General features: G+C 36.7%; 2 protein-coding genes and 1 long non-coding RNA gene across 7 annotated transcripts; all 3 read right to left on the bottom strand.

Moving 5' to 3' along the window:
- Positions 1 to 2,976: 2,976 nt before the first annotated feature.
- LOC108832365 (uncharacterized) lies at positions 2,977 to 4,535 on the bottom strand. The gene has a single exon (XM_018605854.2). The coding sequence runs from the start codon at positions 4,481 to 4,483 to the stop codon at positions 3,107 to 3,109; it is 1,377 nt and encodes a 458-aa protein (XP_018461356.2). The 5' UTR covers positions 4,484 to 4,535; the 3' UTR covers positions 2,977 to 3,106.
- A 6,870-nt stretch (positions 4,536 to 11,405) lies between these two features.
- LOC108835135 (uncharacterized) lies at positions 11,406 to 13,316 on the bottom strand. 5 transcript variants are annotated; one of them, XR_001946909.2, is made up of 6 exons: positions 13,104 to 13,316; positions 12,846 to 13,014; positions 12,638 to 12,705; positions 12,426 to 12,542; positions 12,253 to 12,328; positions 11,406 to 11,800 (listed from the first exon to the last, which is right to left on the bottom strand). It is a non-coding gene; the product is annotated as an uncharacterized LOC108835135 (long non-coding RNA). The 5 variants fall into 5 exon arrangements; XR_008936661.1 differs by having other exon boundaries at positions 11,406 to 12,328; XR_008936663.1 differs by having other exon boundaries at positions 11,406 to 12,317.
- A 1,301-nt stretch (positions 13,317 to 14,617) lies between these two features.
- LOC108838116 (uncharacterized) lies at positions 14,618 to 17,483 on the bottom strand. Its single transcript, XM_056991376.1, has 8 exons — positions 17,213 to 17,483; positions 16,925 to 17,129; positions 16,746 to 16,836; positions 16,526 to 16,653; positions 16,081 to 16,429; positions 15,810 to 15,992; positions 15,313 to 15,559; positions 14,618 to 15,198 (listed from the first exon to the last, which is right to left on the bottom strand). The coding sequence occupies exons 1-8, from the start codon at positions 17,481 to 17,483 to the stop codon at positions 14,723 to 14,725; spliced, it is 1,950 nt and encodes a 649-aa protein (XP_056847356.1). The 3' UTR covers positions 14,618 to 14,722.
- Between the last annotated feature and the right edge of the window lie 575 nt (positions 17,484 to 18,058).

The following is an 18,058-nucleotide window of genomic DNA, read 5'->3' as shown; positions in this document are numbered from 1 at the left end:
ACACCGGTTGGTTCAAGACATCATGTTCACCTTCTGGTAAAGTAAACCCGACAGATATTAACTATGAGTGGTTCAAGGCTTAAAAATGCCACCTACTCAAACACAGTGAATTTTTCGCAAACACTCTCGATAAGTATGTCTAGTCTAGTCAGGATTAGAATAAGTTTTATTTTTTTAGAGTCTATCGAGTCTGCATTTATTCTGCATATGTTTAGAGTGATTTCTATTCATGTGGGGGATTGTTGGACCAAATAATTGTGAAAAGAAATCAACTTGGGCTGAGATATAATAAAGCCCAAACTTGATTAAATGAGAGTATTTCTCAAATGTCCCACATTGGTTGTGAGAGACAAAATGGAGTTGCATATATATGTCTTTGAGACATGAGAGGATAATCAGCTCAGTGGAAGGAAGAGCTCCCCACGCGCGCGCCGCCGCCGCCGTCCGTCCGGCTCGGCTCGGCTCGGCGTGGGCTCGGCGTGGGCTCGGCGTGGGCTCGGCGTGGGCTCGGCGTGGGCGTGGGCTTGGGCTTGGGCTTAGGCTTGGGCTTGGGTCTTGGGTCTTGGGTCTTGGGTCTTGGGTCTTGGGTCTTGGTGGAGGGCCTCCGGCCCGTTAAGACTATTCTTTTTGGACCAAGTTAAGCTCAACGTTTTGCTATTTAATTTCTTAAAAACGGCATGACGTTCATGTGTAAACGGTGCGGTGTTCGTCTGAAAACGACACGACGTTTATCAGTTCGCCCAAAGATGAGAACGAGTCAAAAGAGAAGATCTTGCGGAGAAAGTTTCTCAACTCAACTCCCTCGATTTCCGCGAGATCGTCGCCCACGTGCAGCATCTGTTGCGGGAAGTGGGTCGTCTTCGTCTCTTTAAATATCGCCTCCTCTCTTCCTTCATTACTCACTTATTTTTCATCACAACAAAAATCCCCTAGCGTAAGTCTTTAGTTTTCGTAGCGTCTATAGTTCGATAGGGCGTTCACGAGTGAAGCGTGAATCGTCGCCATGGTTTTATCCTGGGACTCTATATTCGTACAGTCCCGTCTCACTACGGAGCGAATATAAAGAGTTAAGGAAAGAGATATCATATCTCGACTCCATGAACGTTTTCTTATCGGGTTTCATTTCGTCTGTTCAATCGTTTCTTTCCTTAACATCTCGCTTTTATTATATCGTTTATTTGATTCGGTTTTCCGGCTTCTACAGCAAATTCTTTCGGAATATCTCAAGGATCCTTACCGGTCAAGTATTTGGGACTGCCTCTTCTCCCTCACAAGTTAAGGCGTCATGAGTATCAGCCTCTTGTAGATAAGATTCGCTCTAGAGTCTCCTCCTGGACGGCGAGGAATCTGTCTTTTGCGGGTCGACTGGAGTTAATTCAATCAGTTTTATACAACATGATAAGATTCTGGGCTGCTGCTTTTCCTCTCCCGAAAGGCTGTCTTGATACTTTAGAGCAGATGCTCAATGCTTTCTTATGGACAGGTGCCACTGACTCTGCTAGAGGAGCAAAAGTGTCATGGGTCTCCATTTGCACCCCTAAAGAGTGTGGAGGTTTGGGACTTCGCAGGCTAAATGGTTTAAATACAGCTTCTGGGATCAAGTTACTCTGGAAAGTCTTCTCAGGCTCGGATTCTCTTTGGGTGGCCTGGATCAAAGCTCATTACTTTTTAGATAATATGTTCTGGACAAATGATGCCTCTTCACAGGGTAGTTGGATTTGGAAGTGGCTAATGTCTCTTCGGCAAATGATCAGACCTTATATTCGTTGTCAACTCATCTCTGGCAGGTCGGCCTCCTTCTGGCATGACGACTGGACAAACCATGGTCCTTTAATTAGTGCGGTTGGGCCTCAAGGTCCTATGGTTTCGGGTATTCCCATTGATTCTTCAGTCTCTTCAGCTGTGAGAGATGGTGTTTGGAGTATATCGAGAAGGAGCAGACACCCTATTTTGCGAAGTCTGCGTGACATCCTAACGATGGAACCCCCAGACACATCTTTGGAGGAAGATGATCAGTATAATTGGAAGGATCCCGGAACGGGACAGGCTACGGAATTCTCGGTTTCATTTGTGTGGAATGATCTGAACCCGGACCCTCCCCGTGTGACTTGGTTCAAGGCAGTCTGGCCTAAGGAGAGAATCCCAAAACACTCTTTCATGACCTGGCTCGTTTTGCGTGAGAGAATGACGACCAGAGATAGATTAATTTCTTGGGGTATTGATGTCTCTCCTCTATGTCTCCTTTGTGGTGTTTCAAATGAAACAATGGATCACTTGTTCTTTGATTGCGATTACTCTTGCCATATATGGCAGAGATTAACTCGGACACTGGGAATTCAATTACCTAATCGCCTTCAAGATGTGGTATCGGTGATCACAAACACCCAAATCTCATGCAGAGTGAAGACTGTCTTGATTCTGATTTTCCAGGCTGCAATTTATCACATTTGGAGGGAGAGAAATGCAAGACTTCACACAAGTATTTCAAAGCCTTCTCAGGTGGTTATCAGGGACATCTCTCTCCAGCTTCGGGCGAAGCTCTACTCTCTTGACAAGGAGGACCGACCCACAATCTCAAGACGCCATCCACCCGCATCTTATCTATCAATCTGGTTTGGAAGAGTTCAAGTCTAACGAGTTATTTTGAAGCTTCTCATTAAGGCTTTTGCTTCTTATTTTCTTCTGCCTTAAAAGTTTTTTACATTTGGGGATGTAAAACTTCAAACCTTTAAATTCAGAAATGATATCCTTTATAAAAAAAAAAAAAAAAGAAAATTCGGCAAAAAAAAAAAAAAAAAAAAAAAAAAAAAAAAAATATCACGTGTCACATTGCGTATTTTTCTTAATATCATCTTCTTTCATATTTATGAATGCTTTTAAAAATAACTAGCTATTGTATGGTTTTGGGAGTATTTCGTGACTTATGCCATGAAGAAGAATAAGATTGTAACGTAGGATATATGTATATCATGAGCTCAATAAACCATTTTTGATGTCAGATAAGATCAAGATCTTACGAATGTGCATTGACAAAAAAAAAACATAAAAACAAGTTAAATCTTAAACTAAGAGTTTAATGTATTTTCAATATGTAGTGGCGAAGGCTTCATGACTCGGTGGCTAGTTCCTTGTCAAAAGTGTCAAGAAACTGATATATGGTTGTGACGGCAAGCAAGATTCCAGTCCCTGAGCCAATAGCTCCGGTGAAGTCGGCAAGAACAGTGAGTGCACCAATGCACACCCCTCCAAAGGCAGCTGCTGTTGGAATGTAGCGGTTAAGCTCCTTGTACAGATTGGAGTCTCTATGCCCAGCCATCCCCATCCCTTGTTTATTGAGCTGCTTGGTCACGTCTCTAGCAGAGGACCCAGAGACTTCAATCCATGTCTTTGATAGAAACGCACAAGTAGAGAGCATGAAGACAATGTAGAAGAGTGTGTGGCAAGGATGAGCAGCTAGGCTTGATGGAGCTGTGATCAAGTAAGCGAGACCACCCACTGGTGTGGATCCTCTCCACTGTCCCAGCAAGTTCACCAGGAAACTCCCACTGAAGTTGTTGTAGAGAAGCTGAGAGAAGAAGTAGATATTTGAGACGAGAGCAGATTGGAGAATGATGGGCATGTTGGATGTGTACAAGAGCTTGATCGGGTACCCGCCTTGTCGGGAGTTCTTTGACCTAACAGGTAATACAACGCGGAAGCCTTGGAAGTAGACGACGATGAGGAAGACCAAGACTGTTGCAAGCAAGTTTGTAACGTTTGGAAGGCTCTGTCTGAAGAAAGCGTGTAGGATGCTTGACTTGGTTATCAGGTTATGGAAGAGCGAGATCAAGGCGCCTTCGAACTCCTGTCCAGACCGTCTGATGAATGTGACGGGGCTAAAGGCTTTCCATATAACGCTCTCGCAGAGGCTAGTCGCTATGAAGAGGGAGATCGCGGAGCCAAGACCATAGCCCTTTTGGAGAAGCTCGTCAAGACACTGAAGGATGACTCCGGCAAAGACAAGCTGGAGAACGATGAGAAGTGCGTTTCCCACACCGAGCTGTGCAACTGGACCGTACATACCAGAGAGGACGTATGTCACGGCTTGACCTAAGGCGATCAAAACGGCGAGAAGCTTCTGAGCAGCGTTCAAGAGAGCATGATCCTCCTCATCGTTGACCTGAATAATCTTTGAGCCAGTCAATAGCTGCATCACGAGCCCTGATGTGATGATGGGACCGATACCTAGCTCCATGAGGGTGCCACGGCTCGATGCGAGAATGGCACGCATCCAGTATAACGGATCCGCACCGGTGGTGGAATGGATACCGTAGAGCGGAAGTTGACTACAAACGAGAAACACGAAGAGACTGGTCAGGGTATAGATGACCTTCTCTCTCAATGGAACTTTCTTCTTCTCAAAAGCACTCTGCACTTCTGGTAGATACGGCAAAAACGGTTTCACCATATCCAACACATGAAATCCTTCTCCTCCTCTTCTCATACTTTTGCTTTAGGTTGCTATAGCACACAATATAAAACTCTTAATCCATATGCAACACTCTTGCATCTCTTATATAGATTCTAATACTCCTAAACTCCTAGGGAATAACTATCCTAATCCTAACTCACTTAGGATTGGTGTAGCTTAGACTCTAAGTTATCTTCATGTTTATCTTCAGACATGGGTTCGCGGGACAACCCGTGCCGACCCGCCCCGCGACCCGCGGGTCTAGTCATTTTTTCGACTCAAAAATTCCAACCCGCATGACCCGTAAACCAATAATCTCATATCCGCACCCGCCCCGATAAAACCCGCGGGTAAACCGCCCGCCCCCCGGATAATAATAATTGTATTATAAATAATTATTTTAATTATGTATTATTTATTTTTTAAAAATAATATTAAATAAGGTGTTTCTAATTAAAATTATATAAATATTTTATATATTTTACGAAAATGGGTTTTCTTTTAAATAAAATATTTTTTTTTCTGGAATTTTTTTTTTTTAATAAAAATTCATTTTTTAAATTTGCGGGTTGACCCGCGACTCATATCCGGTTGACCCGCACCCGCCCTGCTTAAATTAATCACGACCCGCACCCGTACCCGCATATCAAATTTTTGAAATCGCTCGACCCGCACCCCGCCTCGCAGCGGGTCAAACGAGATGGAACCCGCGGGTTATGATTAAAATTCCCAACCCTATTTATCTTCAACATTCTCCCCTTTAAATTTGAAGTTGGCTTCTTCAACATCTCGCACTCCTACTAAATCCTTTATTTCTTTGAATTTGATTCTTCCTAAAGCTTTAGTAAGAATATCAGCTTTCTGTTCTTCCTGGAATGAATGTATTGGACATCAACCTGCTCATTCTCGATGCATTCACGGATGAAGTGATAGCGCTTGTGTATATGCTTACTGCGACAATGGAAGACCGGGTTCTTTGTAAGTGCTATTGCCGATTTATTGTCCAGCGGGATTACCACTCGTTGCCTTGGTTTCTCAATGATCTCATCTAGAAGTTCTTGAAGCCATATGGCTTGCTTAGCAGCTTCTTTCGCCGCCATGAACTCAACTTCACATGATGATAACGCTACTGTCTCTTGCTTCTGAGAACACCAAGTAATTGGACAATTATTCAAATAAAATATATGTCCCGTGGTGCTTCTACCATCATCCTCATCTATATTATGACTTGAGTCACTAAAACCTACAAGCCTTATGGCCTCTGCATGCTCATATACGAGTCCAACCTTTGTCGTTCCCTTTAAATATCTCAGGACCTGTTTTAGAGCTGCCCCATGTGAAACCTTAGGATTATGCATATACCTGCTTAGTAAGCCGACACTAAATGCTAGATCAGGCCGTGTGTAAAGAAGATATCGCAAACATCCAATCTTGCGCCTGTAATCTTTCTCATCAATGCTCTCCTCGTTCGCTGCCTTTGATACTTTCAAACCGAACTCCATTGGAGTGTGAACCGCATTACACTCGTCGATGCCAGTCTCTTCCAATATTTTCATTGCATACCGTTCCTGAGACAGAGTAATTCTTCCTTTTGTTTGACATACTTCGATACCAAAGTCAAAGGTTAATAGCCCAAGGTCGCTCATCTCGAAGTTACTCGGCATCTCTGTTTTAAACTCGATGATTATAGACTGCTCAGACCCGGTGATTAGAAGATAATCATACGAGTAGTAGATGACCTCTCTTTTTCTTGTGATATAAGGAAGGCTCCTTCGAGCATCTTATGAATCTTAGTTTCGCAAGTACCTTATTGAGCTTCGCATTCCATTCTCTCGAGGCATGTCTTAGACCATACAAGGCTTTATTAAGCTTGTATACTTTCTTCTCTTGTCCCTTGACTTCAAAACCTTCCGGTTGGCTCACGTCCCTGAATCTTCTTGAGCATTCGTCAGTCGGCTAGTAACTTCAAGTTGCGGCTGCTGCAATTGAGTTGCACCGCACTGCTTAAAAGCTTCACAGTGCCACTGAATTGACATTTTCGGGAGAGTCATGACGAAGTTGATATTACGTATAGAAGAATATGAAACACACAAGTTCATAGGATTTGTACTATCCCATGCTTTGCGTCGTTCAAGTCCATGAAAGGAACAGCGAGTAAACGACGTGATATCTCACCCCAAATGACGCTGAATCTACCATCCTTTGTGTCCAAGAAAAGAATCGTTTGTTGTAAATGATTAGAGACTTGGTGGCGTAAACACGTAATGTTATCCATTAAGACGCCACTAATGCTAACGCTGTTAGAGAAACCCATTATCAAAACACACTTATAAAACATGTGCTCGTGTACTGCCCTTGCCTTAAGACGTATTTCACTCTGTTCTGTAGGACAGAACCCTGGCAAACACTCACTCATATACGTGTAAGAGCAACAACGTCTAACCCTGATTTCTCAGTCTAAACCTGATTTCTCAGTTTTGAGGCGCTGAAAATCAAAAATATAATAATTTTTTTTTGGAAAAAAGTCAACCGGCAATGATATAAATTGTGTCATAACTCTCTTTATAGAATGTCTTCAGTCCGAAGACCTATTTAGAACCTTCACCTATATAACCTTTTTTAATACCAAAAAGTATAGAGATAATCCTTTCATGACATATATATATATATTATTAGTAAAATTATATCAAATAATGTGGATGATAATTATCATACATTTCTTAAAACTGTATATTATCTAATATATAAATATTATTAAAAAATATTTATTAACATAATTGACTCATCAAAAATCATGGAACTTTTTTATATAATAATAAATAAGATAGTATCAAATATTAATTTGTTTATCTGAGATATTTGTAATCATCATGTTTTCATAACTGGTTATTATTAAAAATATATAATAGTTACAAACTTTTTTGACTAGGCCTAAAATCATGAAAAAATTAATTCTGTATATGTGAAGCAACAAGCGAGAGAGAAAGACTGACTAAAGCTTTCTTTTGATTCTTGATCTTTCACTTCAACACAAATAAAGACGTATTTGTACAAGTACTATGTCGGTTTGACTAAATAAGAAGAACGAAATAATAAAGTAAGCGATACAAAGGATACCTACTATTTATAACTAACTAGTGGTATTCTGGTGCTACGCGCCGGGTTCATATGTTGTATTTTTACTTGAATTTATAATTTATTATATGATCTTAGTAAATAAAATATTCTAAAAATATGAAATGAAAATATGTATGAAAATGATATTTTCTGATCTTTTTGATAGTGGTTAGTAGAGCTGAGAATTTAATTCAAATCCCGGGGGCTCCGCCCCGTCTGATCTGCCGTGGAGCGGGTGCGGGTCGATCGGTTTAAAATTTTCAAACTGCGAGTGCGGGTGTGGGTTAAGATTAGTTTAAGCGGGACGGGTGCGGGTCAACCAAATATGAGTCGCGGGTACTCACTGACCCGTAAATTCAAAAAAAAAGTTTTTTTTTTTAATTTTATTTTTCGTAAAAATATATAAACATATAAAATATTTATATAATTTTAGTTATAGTGTATTATTTTAATATTATTTTTAATAATTAATATATAATTAAAATAATTAATATATAATTAAAATATTAATATATAATTAAAATAATTAGTTTTTAATATAATTATTATTACCCGCGAGTAAGACGGTTTATCTACAGATTTTGGCGGGGTGGATGCGGGTTTAAGATTTTTGGTCATACGGATCATGTGGGTCGAATTTATGAAAGTGATACAGATCGTTGACTATGGAGAATCATAGAGACTCTATTCTCCATAGTCAAATCAAATATAAAGAAAACTTATAAACCATGATTTTAAAACCCAACCTAGACACTGAATCTGACGATTGACCAGGTCGCTGAATTGACCGGATAAATGAGTTATTGGACCAACCGTTGATGAACCGCATGTTAATAAATGAATTAATTTTATTATATAATAATATATTAGCTATAAATTTTTTATATAATAGTTAATATTTTGAAATGTTTTCTAAACATAAAATAATAGTTTGGATATTTATCTATTTTATGCTTAAAACATTTAGAAAATACTTAACCTTGGTTTCTATATTTTTAACTTCATTTGACATACAAAATATTAAGAAATAGTTTAGACTATTTAAAAAGTTTGTAATATAAGAGTTATGACATCTAAAAAAAATCAAGACATACAATTCACAAATATTTATGTCGAATGTGAATAATAAATTAAACTTCCAATGCAAAATAAACCAAAATTAAAACATCATATTAGTAAATTGTCAATAACAAAAATAAATTAACACCAAATCACATCAACTAATTTTTATTTTCTCTAAATTTTAAAACTTACCAACAGCTCGCCATGTTCTTGTTCTTCAACAATTCAAAACATGTTTTGTAATCCACATGATCATATGATCTTATTCTTTTTGATCTGTAAATTAAAAATGTAATGACTTGTTATAACTAAGTTAAATAAAAAATAACTTACTCATTTTTCTTGCAAACCTAAATTGTAATGTAGAGGAATAATAAGCTTGATCGTCTTTGAGTTTGTTTTATGGATGTGCGGGTCGAGCACGATCATGCTTACTCACCTTCCTTGTAAATGTAAATTGTAGTGTAGAAGAATAGGAAGACGGTAATAAAACTGAAAAAAATCTAACTTTATAATTGGAAATTTTATAATATAAAACATAATTTAAAACATAACTAAAAACTAAAAAAATAAAAATTATCTATTGATTCAACCAGTGGTGTAACCGGTATTGGATTTCGGGTTTTAGTGAGTTTTTTGAGGTTTTAAATTGGAGTTTTAAATTTGGGGTTTTTTTTTCACAAAGCTCAAACAAGATTTATATTGGGTCGCGAAGTTTATCGGTTCAACAGTGGTTCCGGTTCGGGTTAAAAACACTGTTATAAACGCTTGAGCTTTTATGAGGAAAAATTTAAAACCCCAATGTCTTTCATAATTAACATTAAAACCTATTAAATATAATTTAAGAAAAGATTTTAATTATTAAAAAAGTATTCCAAATGACATTGGTTTCCTCCTAGGGAGAAAAAAAACTCAACTTTGTTATATTAGATAATTGGAAATTTAGAATATAAAACAGAATTTAAAATATAACTAAAACTAAAAAATAAAAATTATCTATTGGTTCAACCAGTGGTGTAACCGGTATCGGGTTTTGGGTTTCAGTGAGTTTTTGGAGGTTTTAATTGGGGTTTTAAATTTTGGCTTTTCATCACAAAACTCAAATCCGATTCATATTGGGCCGGAGAGTTTACCGATTCAACAGTGGCTCTGGTTCGGGTTCAAAACACTGTTATAAATGCTTGGGTTTTTTTGAGGAAAATTTTAAAAAACCAATATCTTTCATAACTAACATTAAAACCTATTAAATATAAATTAAGAAAAAAATTATTAAAAAGAGTGTGTCACATGGCATTAAAACTCCCAAAGAGAAAAAAAAGCCAACTTTATTATATAAGATTCTTATTTTCAACATTGTGGGTCTACTCGAAAGACACATGTAAAAAATTGAGGAAAAAAAACACTGGAAACCTTTAAGGAAAATGTCTGAAATTATTATAAAGGGCGGGATATACTCTACTTGTTATCTAGATTTTTATGTTTTGTATGATTTTATGATTTTTGTGTTGAGGATTACATTTGCAAGATATGTGTGTAATAATGATTTTTTTGTCTTTTATAGAATTTTAAGTGATGAGAGATATCATATTCATTTTACCTAATGTTTGATGTTTGTTTATTTTTCTAAATTGTTTTTTTATTTGTTGTCAAATATATTTTATGACACTATACTATTTTAGTTATTATCTTTATTTTGTTATGTTTTTTATAATGAGAACACATTTTTATATCATTTTTGCATATGTCTAACTAAAATTCTTTATATTTTTTTTTGTATTAGTCTTGTAGAGGTTATAAGCTTATATTAGCATGACACTATTTTCATGATTGAAATGGTATACATTTTCTTAAATATTTGCTCAACCTGTTTATATATAGTAAGTAGATATGAGTTTTTATTGTTGTGGCAATGTTTAATACTCAAAAACATTGATTATTTCATATTTAGTATATATCGAATATACTTTTATTTTATATTTTATTTAAAACTAATAATTTAGATAATTTAACATGGATATATAATTCAGTATAATAGGAAATTATTTGTTTAGAAATAGAATCAAAACATAATATTACTTATCAATATTTAAATAAATATATGACTGAATATTTTATATATTATTATATTTGAAGACTAAATTAACAACATTATCCCAATAACTTATTAGGTTTTCTAAAATCAAATTCACTTATTAAATTTAGAGTAGTTTTTAATAATGGCTTCGGTATATATAAAAGTTACTGTATGTTTATTAAATAGTTTTGACTGATTTATTAGACTATCATTTATCGAAAGTATAATTAACTTTATACATATATATCATGTTAGAACATTTTTTTTACTATAGCTTTAGATTAACTTTGAATACTATTAATAAATTCTACAGCAAGTCTTTTGGACTCGGAAAGTTATATCAAATACTTTGACAAAAAAAGTTATATCAAATACTTAACCCATCATATCATCTGAAGAAATGGAAAAATATCAAATCTTTCGCGCGTGGTGTAACTCAATATTTCGTTTTTTTGTTATACTGTTAATAGAATGATCCTGATGCTATTTATTACTTTTGTTAATTGTTAATCCTGATTTGTTTGAAAAGTTGTTTAAGTCTGGAATGCCTTGTCGATGCTAACCATACTCTTGTCTTGTGAAACCCTTACCACCACTTTGTTGGTTATTAAATTTAGGGTTAAATTTATTCATACAGTTATTTATTTAGCTAATCCGAATTATGTAAATGCATTACGGTAAAATACTTTTGACTCACCGAAAGAAAAAGAAAAATATGACAACTGATAACTACATTTTGTAAATGTACAGTTTGCAAATTTGTTCTCAGCGAACATAACCAAGGGAAATTATATGTAGAACTAAATAGAATGAAAAGAAATACTACACAAAATGTAAAGTTCATAGAATACTTATAAGAAATTCACAACATTGGATTTGATGGTTTGGGTTCTCGAGCCCAACACATGGACGTCAGATCGCTCGGATAATAGCTAGGACAACTTCGTTTTGGCTAATAACTCTTCTATGAAGTCTCTGCACCGTATAGATTCATCAGACTTAATCAACCAGGATTCATGTCCAGGTGGAGACAATGTAGATGTCTGATTCAGTGGCCGTAGGTCCTCTTTATTCGCCAGCTTAAGTATCTGAATTAACTAAAAAGAAAAAAAAAATACATTTACTGATGATGTGAAAAACATGTAACTATGAACCTGAACATGGCAAAGTCGAACAAAAGACCCATCTTCATCGATAAAGTAGATCACTTTGTCAGTAAGAAACCGATCACTATTCAATAAGGAGAAGAAACTGATTTGAGTAAATGCTACTACTTTTGCTAAAAATCATGTGTTGGCAAGGGAATATATGACCTAAAAGCATATTGAGAATTTTTGATCTGTCTAAGACAAAACACATATGCTTAATCTCTTATCTGCCTACCAACCATTTAGCGTTCATGCATATGCTTGAAATTTCCTGCTTTATGGTTTCAATTTTCTTTGAAATATTAGAATGTGTAAGGATGTCAGCGAGAGTATTGTACGGATTTGTAGATTTTCAACATACGGTCAAGCTTTGAGCATTAAACTAAGAAACTGGAGAATACCCTTATCAAGCAAGCTTTCGAGTCCTCTCTCAAGTACCGTATTAGGTTCTACCTATTCATGAGCACTGCACCAAATCTAAAAAACAAAATATTAACCAGACCCAAATAGTAATTAATCTAGAGAAAATTAAGAGACATATAATGCAATGTATTAGAGAAGACAAACAAATTACCTTTAAAAATGACAGAAAAATTGTGAGCTACATGCTTCCTACAAAACTCCAAATGTCTGAATACTTCTATTTCACATCTGCTTGAACAACATTCTTTTAAAAGTTTGTAATCCAAGACTGCAAGGATAAGACAAAACCAACAGTTCCATTTGATAATTTTAGTTTGTCTCCAATCTGAAGTTTTAATTTAAAAATATATGATGGAAATCTACTTGCCATAGCTGTTGACCCTGACCAAAAGCTCTGATCTTATGACACGTTCAAGATTTGCAGTCTTGGCCTGCAAAGATAAATAAAACACCAAAAAAATATAAAGAGGTTTAACAAAAATTGATAAACAACAAAAACTCAAGAAAGTAATTGAACAATAATAAAAAAGGAAGTAAGAACGATTAGACCAAAAACCATAAAGAAACATACAAAAAAGCCACCGTCAAGGGTTATTCGCCGCAAGAAATATTCGGTGGCACAAAACCACCACCGAGAGGCAAGAAGAGGCTTGAGCTTCCAACTTCATAGAGAGATATCAGAACAGACCAGAAAACCTTCAACACGGGTATAGAGTACCACCACAGAATCACCGAGGCATCTGACACAGAGAGATCTGAGTAAGACCACATCAGCGAGAGATATAAGAGATAACAAAGAGTAGATGAGATCAAGGAGAGGAATACTCACACATATTTATACAGAACAAACACCACTTTTCAGATCAAAGGGATTAAACACGAAGCCTTTACTCGGAACGTTTCAGATCATGGGAAGAAACGCAAACGGCATCGAATCACCGTCACACGAAGTGGAAGAGACGACCGTATTAGGGTCAGAGACGTCATTCATTCTATCGGGCCGGACATAGTTTGAATTTTCATAGCCCAATCTCACATCACACGAATGAAACCCACGACGGTATAGAATAAATGAAACGGGGAGTTTCACTCATCTGGACAGGTGTCAGCACAACATCGACTGAATTAGTGACCTGGCATCCGACGTGTCGCGCCAGGAGAGATACACCATACTTTATAGTAATAGACTAGGTGATAACCCGTGTTCCAGCATTAAATGTTAAAAATGTGTTTGGTTATTATAAACAATGCTTATTCTCTTATTTCTATTCTTTTTTAACTTGGTAGTAACACATTTTAAACCAAAGTGATTCTATCATATTGATTTTGGGTATCCAATAATTTTAGAACCAAATCACATTTTGCTATGTATTTGACCTGTGAAAGTGATGATAAAAATTGTTCTATGGCCGTTTAAGAAAAAAGTGGCTGAACCAAAAAATCTCATCATTGTTTCAAATTTTCAATCGACAGATCGAATATATCATTGTCAGTGATGCGAAGAAGAAATAAGGGTTAGATTGACAAAGCAAAATTGTGCACTATTTATGTTCCAACCAAGTGGTTCAATAGCTTCTAAATACATTTTCTTTGTTTATATCTTTTTTTTTAATTTATAGCAGTCTTCTGAAAACGGTTTCACCATATGCAACATACGAAACTCTCCCTTTCTCATACTTTCACTATCTGCCTAGGTTTAGGTTGCTATTGGTAAACAAAATAATAGGAATCGAAAGTATTATAAAATATGAATAAGTTTGTTTATACAAAAAACCTAGAGCATCCTATTTATACTAAACAAAAGACTTCCTAATTTACACAGACTTATGTTTACCTATAAGAATCAAATCTAAACAATTATTTACTTGAGAAACAAGTAAAGTCCAATAGCTCAAAAACATCTCGAGATCTTTATATAGATGTATATAATCCTAATTCTATAAGTAATCTCACAAACAAATATTTCCTAAACTCATCATCACTATCTCTTTATAATCTTAATACAACTAGGATTAGGATTACTTCATTTTCAAGTTTTTTTCAAGCTTATTCCAACACAAGCCTTCGAAATTCGGCCTTCTGCTCATTACTAGGAACATGTTCAACCTTGATTAAGCCTTTCTCGACACACTCTCTAATGAAATAATACCGAGTGTGTATATGTTTTCGACTGTTGAGCACTAGATTTTTTGTGAGAGCTTTATAGGATAATAGTTTTATAGATTGTGTTTTAAAAGCTTAAAGTTTTGAGATAGTTTCCTTAAGAGTGATTAATAAAGAGATAACCTCTTTTCATATCCATCTTAGCTGACAAAATTACAAACGAGGTTTCATAGTCTGGCAGATCGGAAAGCATATATACTCTGGAACCAAAGCATCAAAAAGCGTCACATTGAACATTTTCACATAATTTACATACATGATAGATGGTTTAGTTTGGTTCTTGATTTAAGTTTTGATTCCGTATCCGAAGGGGAAAAGAGGGTCGTAGTTCTTGTCGCCAACGTTCATGGGAAGCTGAGTCACACTCTTCATCCACGTGCGAGGCAATGTACCCGTGAAAGGATGATCACCAAACAACACATCAGTGATTCCTTGTCCTTCCGTTCCTGGAAGCCAAGCGACTACAAGAGCGTCGATGGTGTCAAGGTACGGCTCGATCACCAGAGGACGTCCTGTCACTAGGACCACTAGACACTTCATGCCACTACCACACGTGTGTCTGATTGTGTCTGGACCTGGTGCGGCTATGCTTAGCGTGGTGCTGTCCCCTTGTGTCTCTGCGTAAGGAGCTTCACCTACGACCACAATTGTGTATGCTGCGTCGGCGTGAAGCTTCGATGTATCTTGGTTTGGTTCCTCCACGTAGACAACTTCTGTGGTGGAATCCACTGTCTTCATGATGGCTTCCAAGATTGTAGTTCCTATATATGTTTTGGAACAACATGTTTTAGAATAACTATCCATATGTATATATGATAATGCATGTGTGAACATATAAATATTATACGTATCATTGGACATTTAATTGGTATTACCTCTGGTTTTACCGGTAGGTAGCTGCATGGCTTTGTTACGGCCAATGTTTTCTCCAGTCCCATTGAATCCTTGCCAAGTGAGAGTAAAGCCACCACATTGCCAACCCATGTTGTTAGCGTGTGCTCCCGCAACAGCAATCTTTTTCACACTTCTCTGGAGAGGAATAAATTTATCTACGTTTGTCTTCCCGTTCTTTAGAAGCACCATTGATTTCCTCACCGCCTCTCTCGCTACTTCTCTATGCGCCTACAACGTTGTGTTAAGAATCCCACATCACTTATGTATAATTAGTACCACCTAGCTAGTGCTTTATATAATTTTATGGCATAATAGTTTGTGATATTTATATCCACAACCACATGGTATATGAAATTGTGACTAATACTAGTTTTTATTTCTCATGGTCTATATCAAGACATATATTTGTTTCTTTGACTCTTTGAAATGTGTATATATATAAAACCTTGACGTGATCAGAAAGTATATTTGAAATTACCTCAGATCCAAACTCGGCGATAAGAGTTTCCTCTGCCAATGGGTTCTCAAAGAGACCAATAGAGAATTTGACTCTCAAGACTCTTCGAACAGCATCATCTATACGGCTCATGGGGATGTATCCACCGTTCACTAGTTTTGTCAATTCATCTAAGAACTCTTTATATTGAAATGGAACCATAACCTACATGTTAAAATCCCTCAAGTCAGAGTCTATAAATTTTTTTTATTGATTCTTGAAAGTGATAAAGAAAAGAAAGAAGAGAGCTAACCATGTCAACGCCGGCATTAATGGAAGCTTCGATAGAGTAAGTGTAATTTGCTCTGGGTGGAGTCGTGATCTTATCGATTCCAAGCCAGTCAGAGATAACAAAGCCTTGGAATTTGAGTGTGTTCTTGAGGTAATCAGTGAGCATTGCCCGGTTTGCGTGCATCTTAACGCCGTTAAGACTGGAATAAGAAGCCATGATTGATGAAATCCCTTTCTTTACAGCTATCTCAAAAGGAGGCATATGGATACCAAAGAGAGTGGCGTTATCAGCCACAGTGTTGTTCTCATTGATTCCACCTACCGTTCCTCCATCCCCAACAAAATGTTTGGCGCAACCAGCCAGTTTAGTCCTGATCGTGCAGACAAACATTTTTCACATTAGTTAAGTAATGATTAATATACATTATATCTGGCTTATAACTCATTAGCATTAGTTCTTGGTTTACTTGAAATCGGAGACATAAGGAGCATTTCCTTGTAATCCCTCTATGATACTTTCTGTCATCATATTCACAACTTTAGGATCTTCACTGTAGCTCTCATAACACCTTCCCCATCTGGGATCTCTGCATACCTGTTCCATCCAATTTCTAGTTAGAAAATTTCTCTATATCTACTTTGCCGTATGTCTACTAAAGTCTAAAACTTTCAGTTTAAATTAGTTACCGCAACACAAGGCGCAAAAGCTTGCGCGATTCCTGTAGCTCTTACTTCAAGCGCGGTGATAGCTCCTATCTTCCTAACAAGATCAGGATCCCTACAACAACACGCATTCACATCAAATCAAATTATTAAACTCCAACTTTTCAGCGTATACAAAATCATATATGAGAATACTTATATACCTAGTGGCACCAAGACCGACGTTGTGGGGGAAGATGGTGGCATTGATAAATGTGTTGTGGCCATGAACCGCATCAATGGCGTAAAGCATAGGGATTCCAAGCCTCGTCGAAAGACTCAAGTTCTGCATGGTGTTCGATGTGTTGACCCGCTTTGATGGACTAGCCCCAGTATCATACGGATTGCTCAAAACGCTTCCTATACTCGATCGTGCACCGATTCAGTTATAAATTCTTTTTATCAAAACATTTTATTTTGATATATAACAAATAGTTTTATTTGCAACATACCGATCATGTACTTTGTGAAGATTTCGTGGCGCGTGGCCGGTGGGAAAAATGAGAAGTTGAAACGATCAACTTGACACATTTGACCAAGTTTCTCAGGTAATGTCATTCGTGTTAGCAAATCCTCTACCCTCTCCTCAACCGCCGCTTTTGGATCTTTGTACTTTATGTACCCTCTAGTGGCAGCAGTGGCGCCTCCATAACGACCGAAGAACAATATCACAATGGCCAACAACAAGAAAAGGCTCCTGAAGCCGTATATTGTCGCCGCCATTGATGGATACCCTCTCTTGATCATAGTGAATTCAGAATATTACTTTTTTTTGTTCCGAGAAATGTAGTGATTGTTTTGAAACCTGAAAAGGAAGTAAACATGGACATATCAATTTATAATGTTTTTTTTTCTATAAAAACTGGCCGTTAATTTCCCAAACAAGAAATTAGTTAGCCTCTCTTATTTGTTGGCGTTCTAGTTTTGATTCGGACAGTTACGTGAGCTTTTTTGTGTGCACCCCCATTAACTACTTACCGTTTTCTGTTAACAACAAAGTAACGGTAATTTTAACGGCTCAACTAGTATCAGACAAGGAAAGCGAATATCTCAGTTTTGGTGCAAGAAAAAATGTCAGAGGTGAATCATAGTCGTAACTAAGAGATTGATCCGAGAGATTGATCCGCGCACCCGTACAGATATTGGTTATTTATTTTTCATAATAATTAGTGTTATATATTTTAGATGTATCATAATATAACTAACGATATTCAAAAGACTTGGACCGAATCAGGTTATATGACTATTTTTGTTACAAATATCTGAACCCATTTTAGATACACTGGTTATTTAGATAT

This window comes from Raphanus sativus, chromosome 7 (assembly GCF_000801105.2).
Source record: "Raphanus sativus cultivar WK10039 chromosome 7, ASM80110v3, whole genome shotgun sequence".
NCBI classification, from domain to species: Eukaryota; Viridiplantae; Streptophyta; class Magnoliopsida; order Brassicales; family Brassicaceae; genus Raphanus; species Raphanus sativus.
The sequence above is the reverse complement of the archived record's forward strand: the minus strand, read 5'-3'. Positions and strand labels throughout refer to the sequence as shown.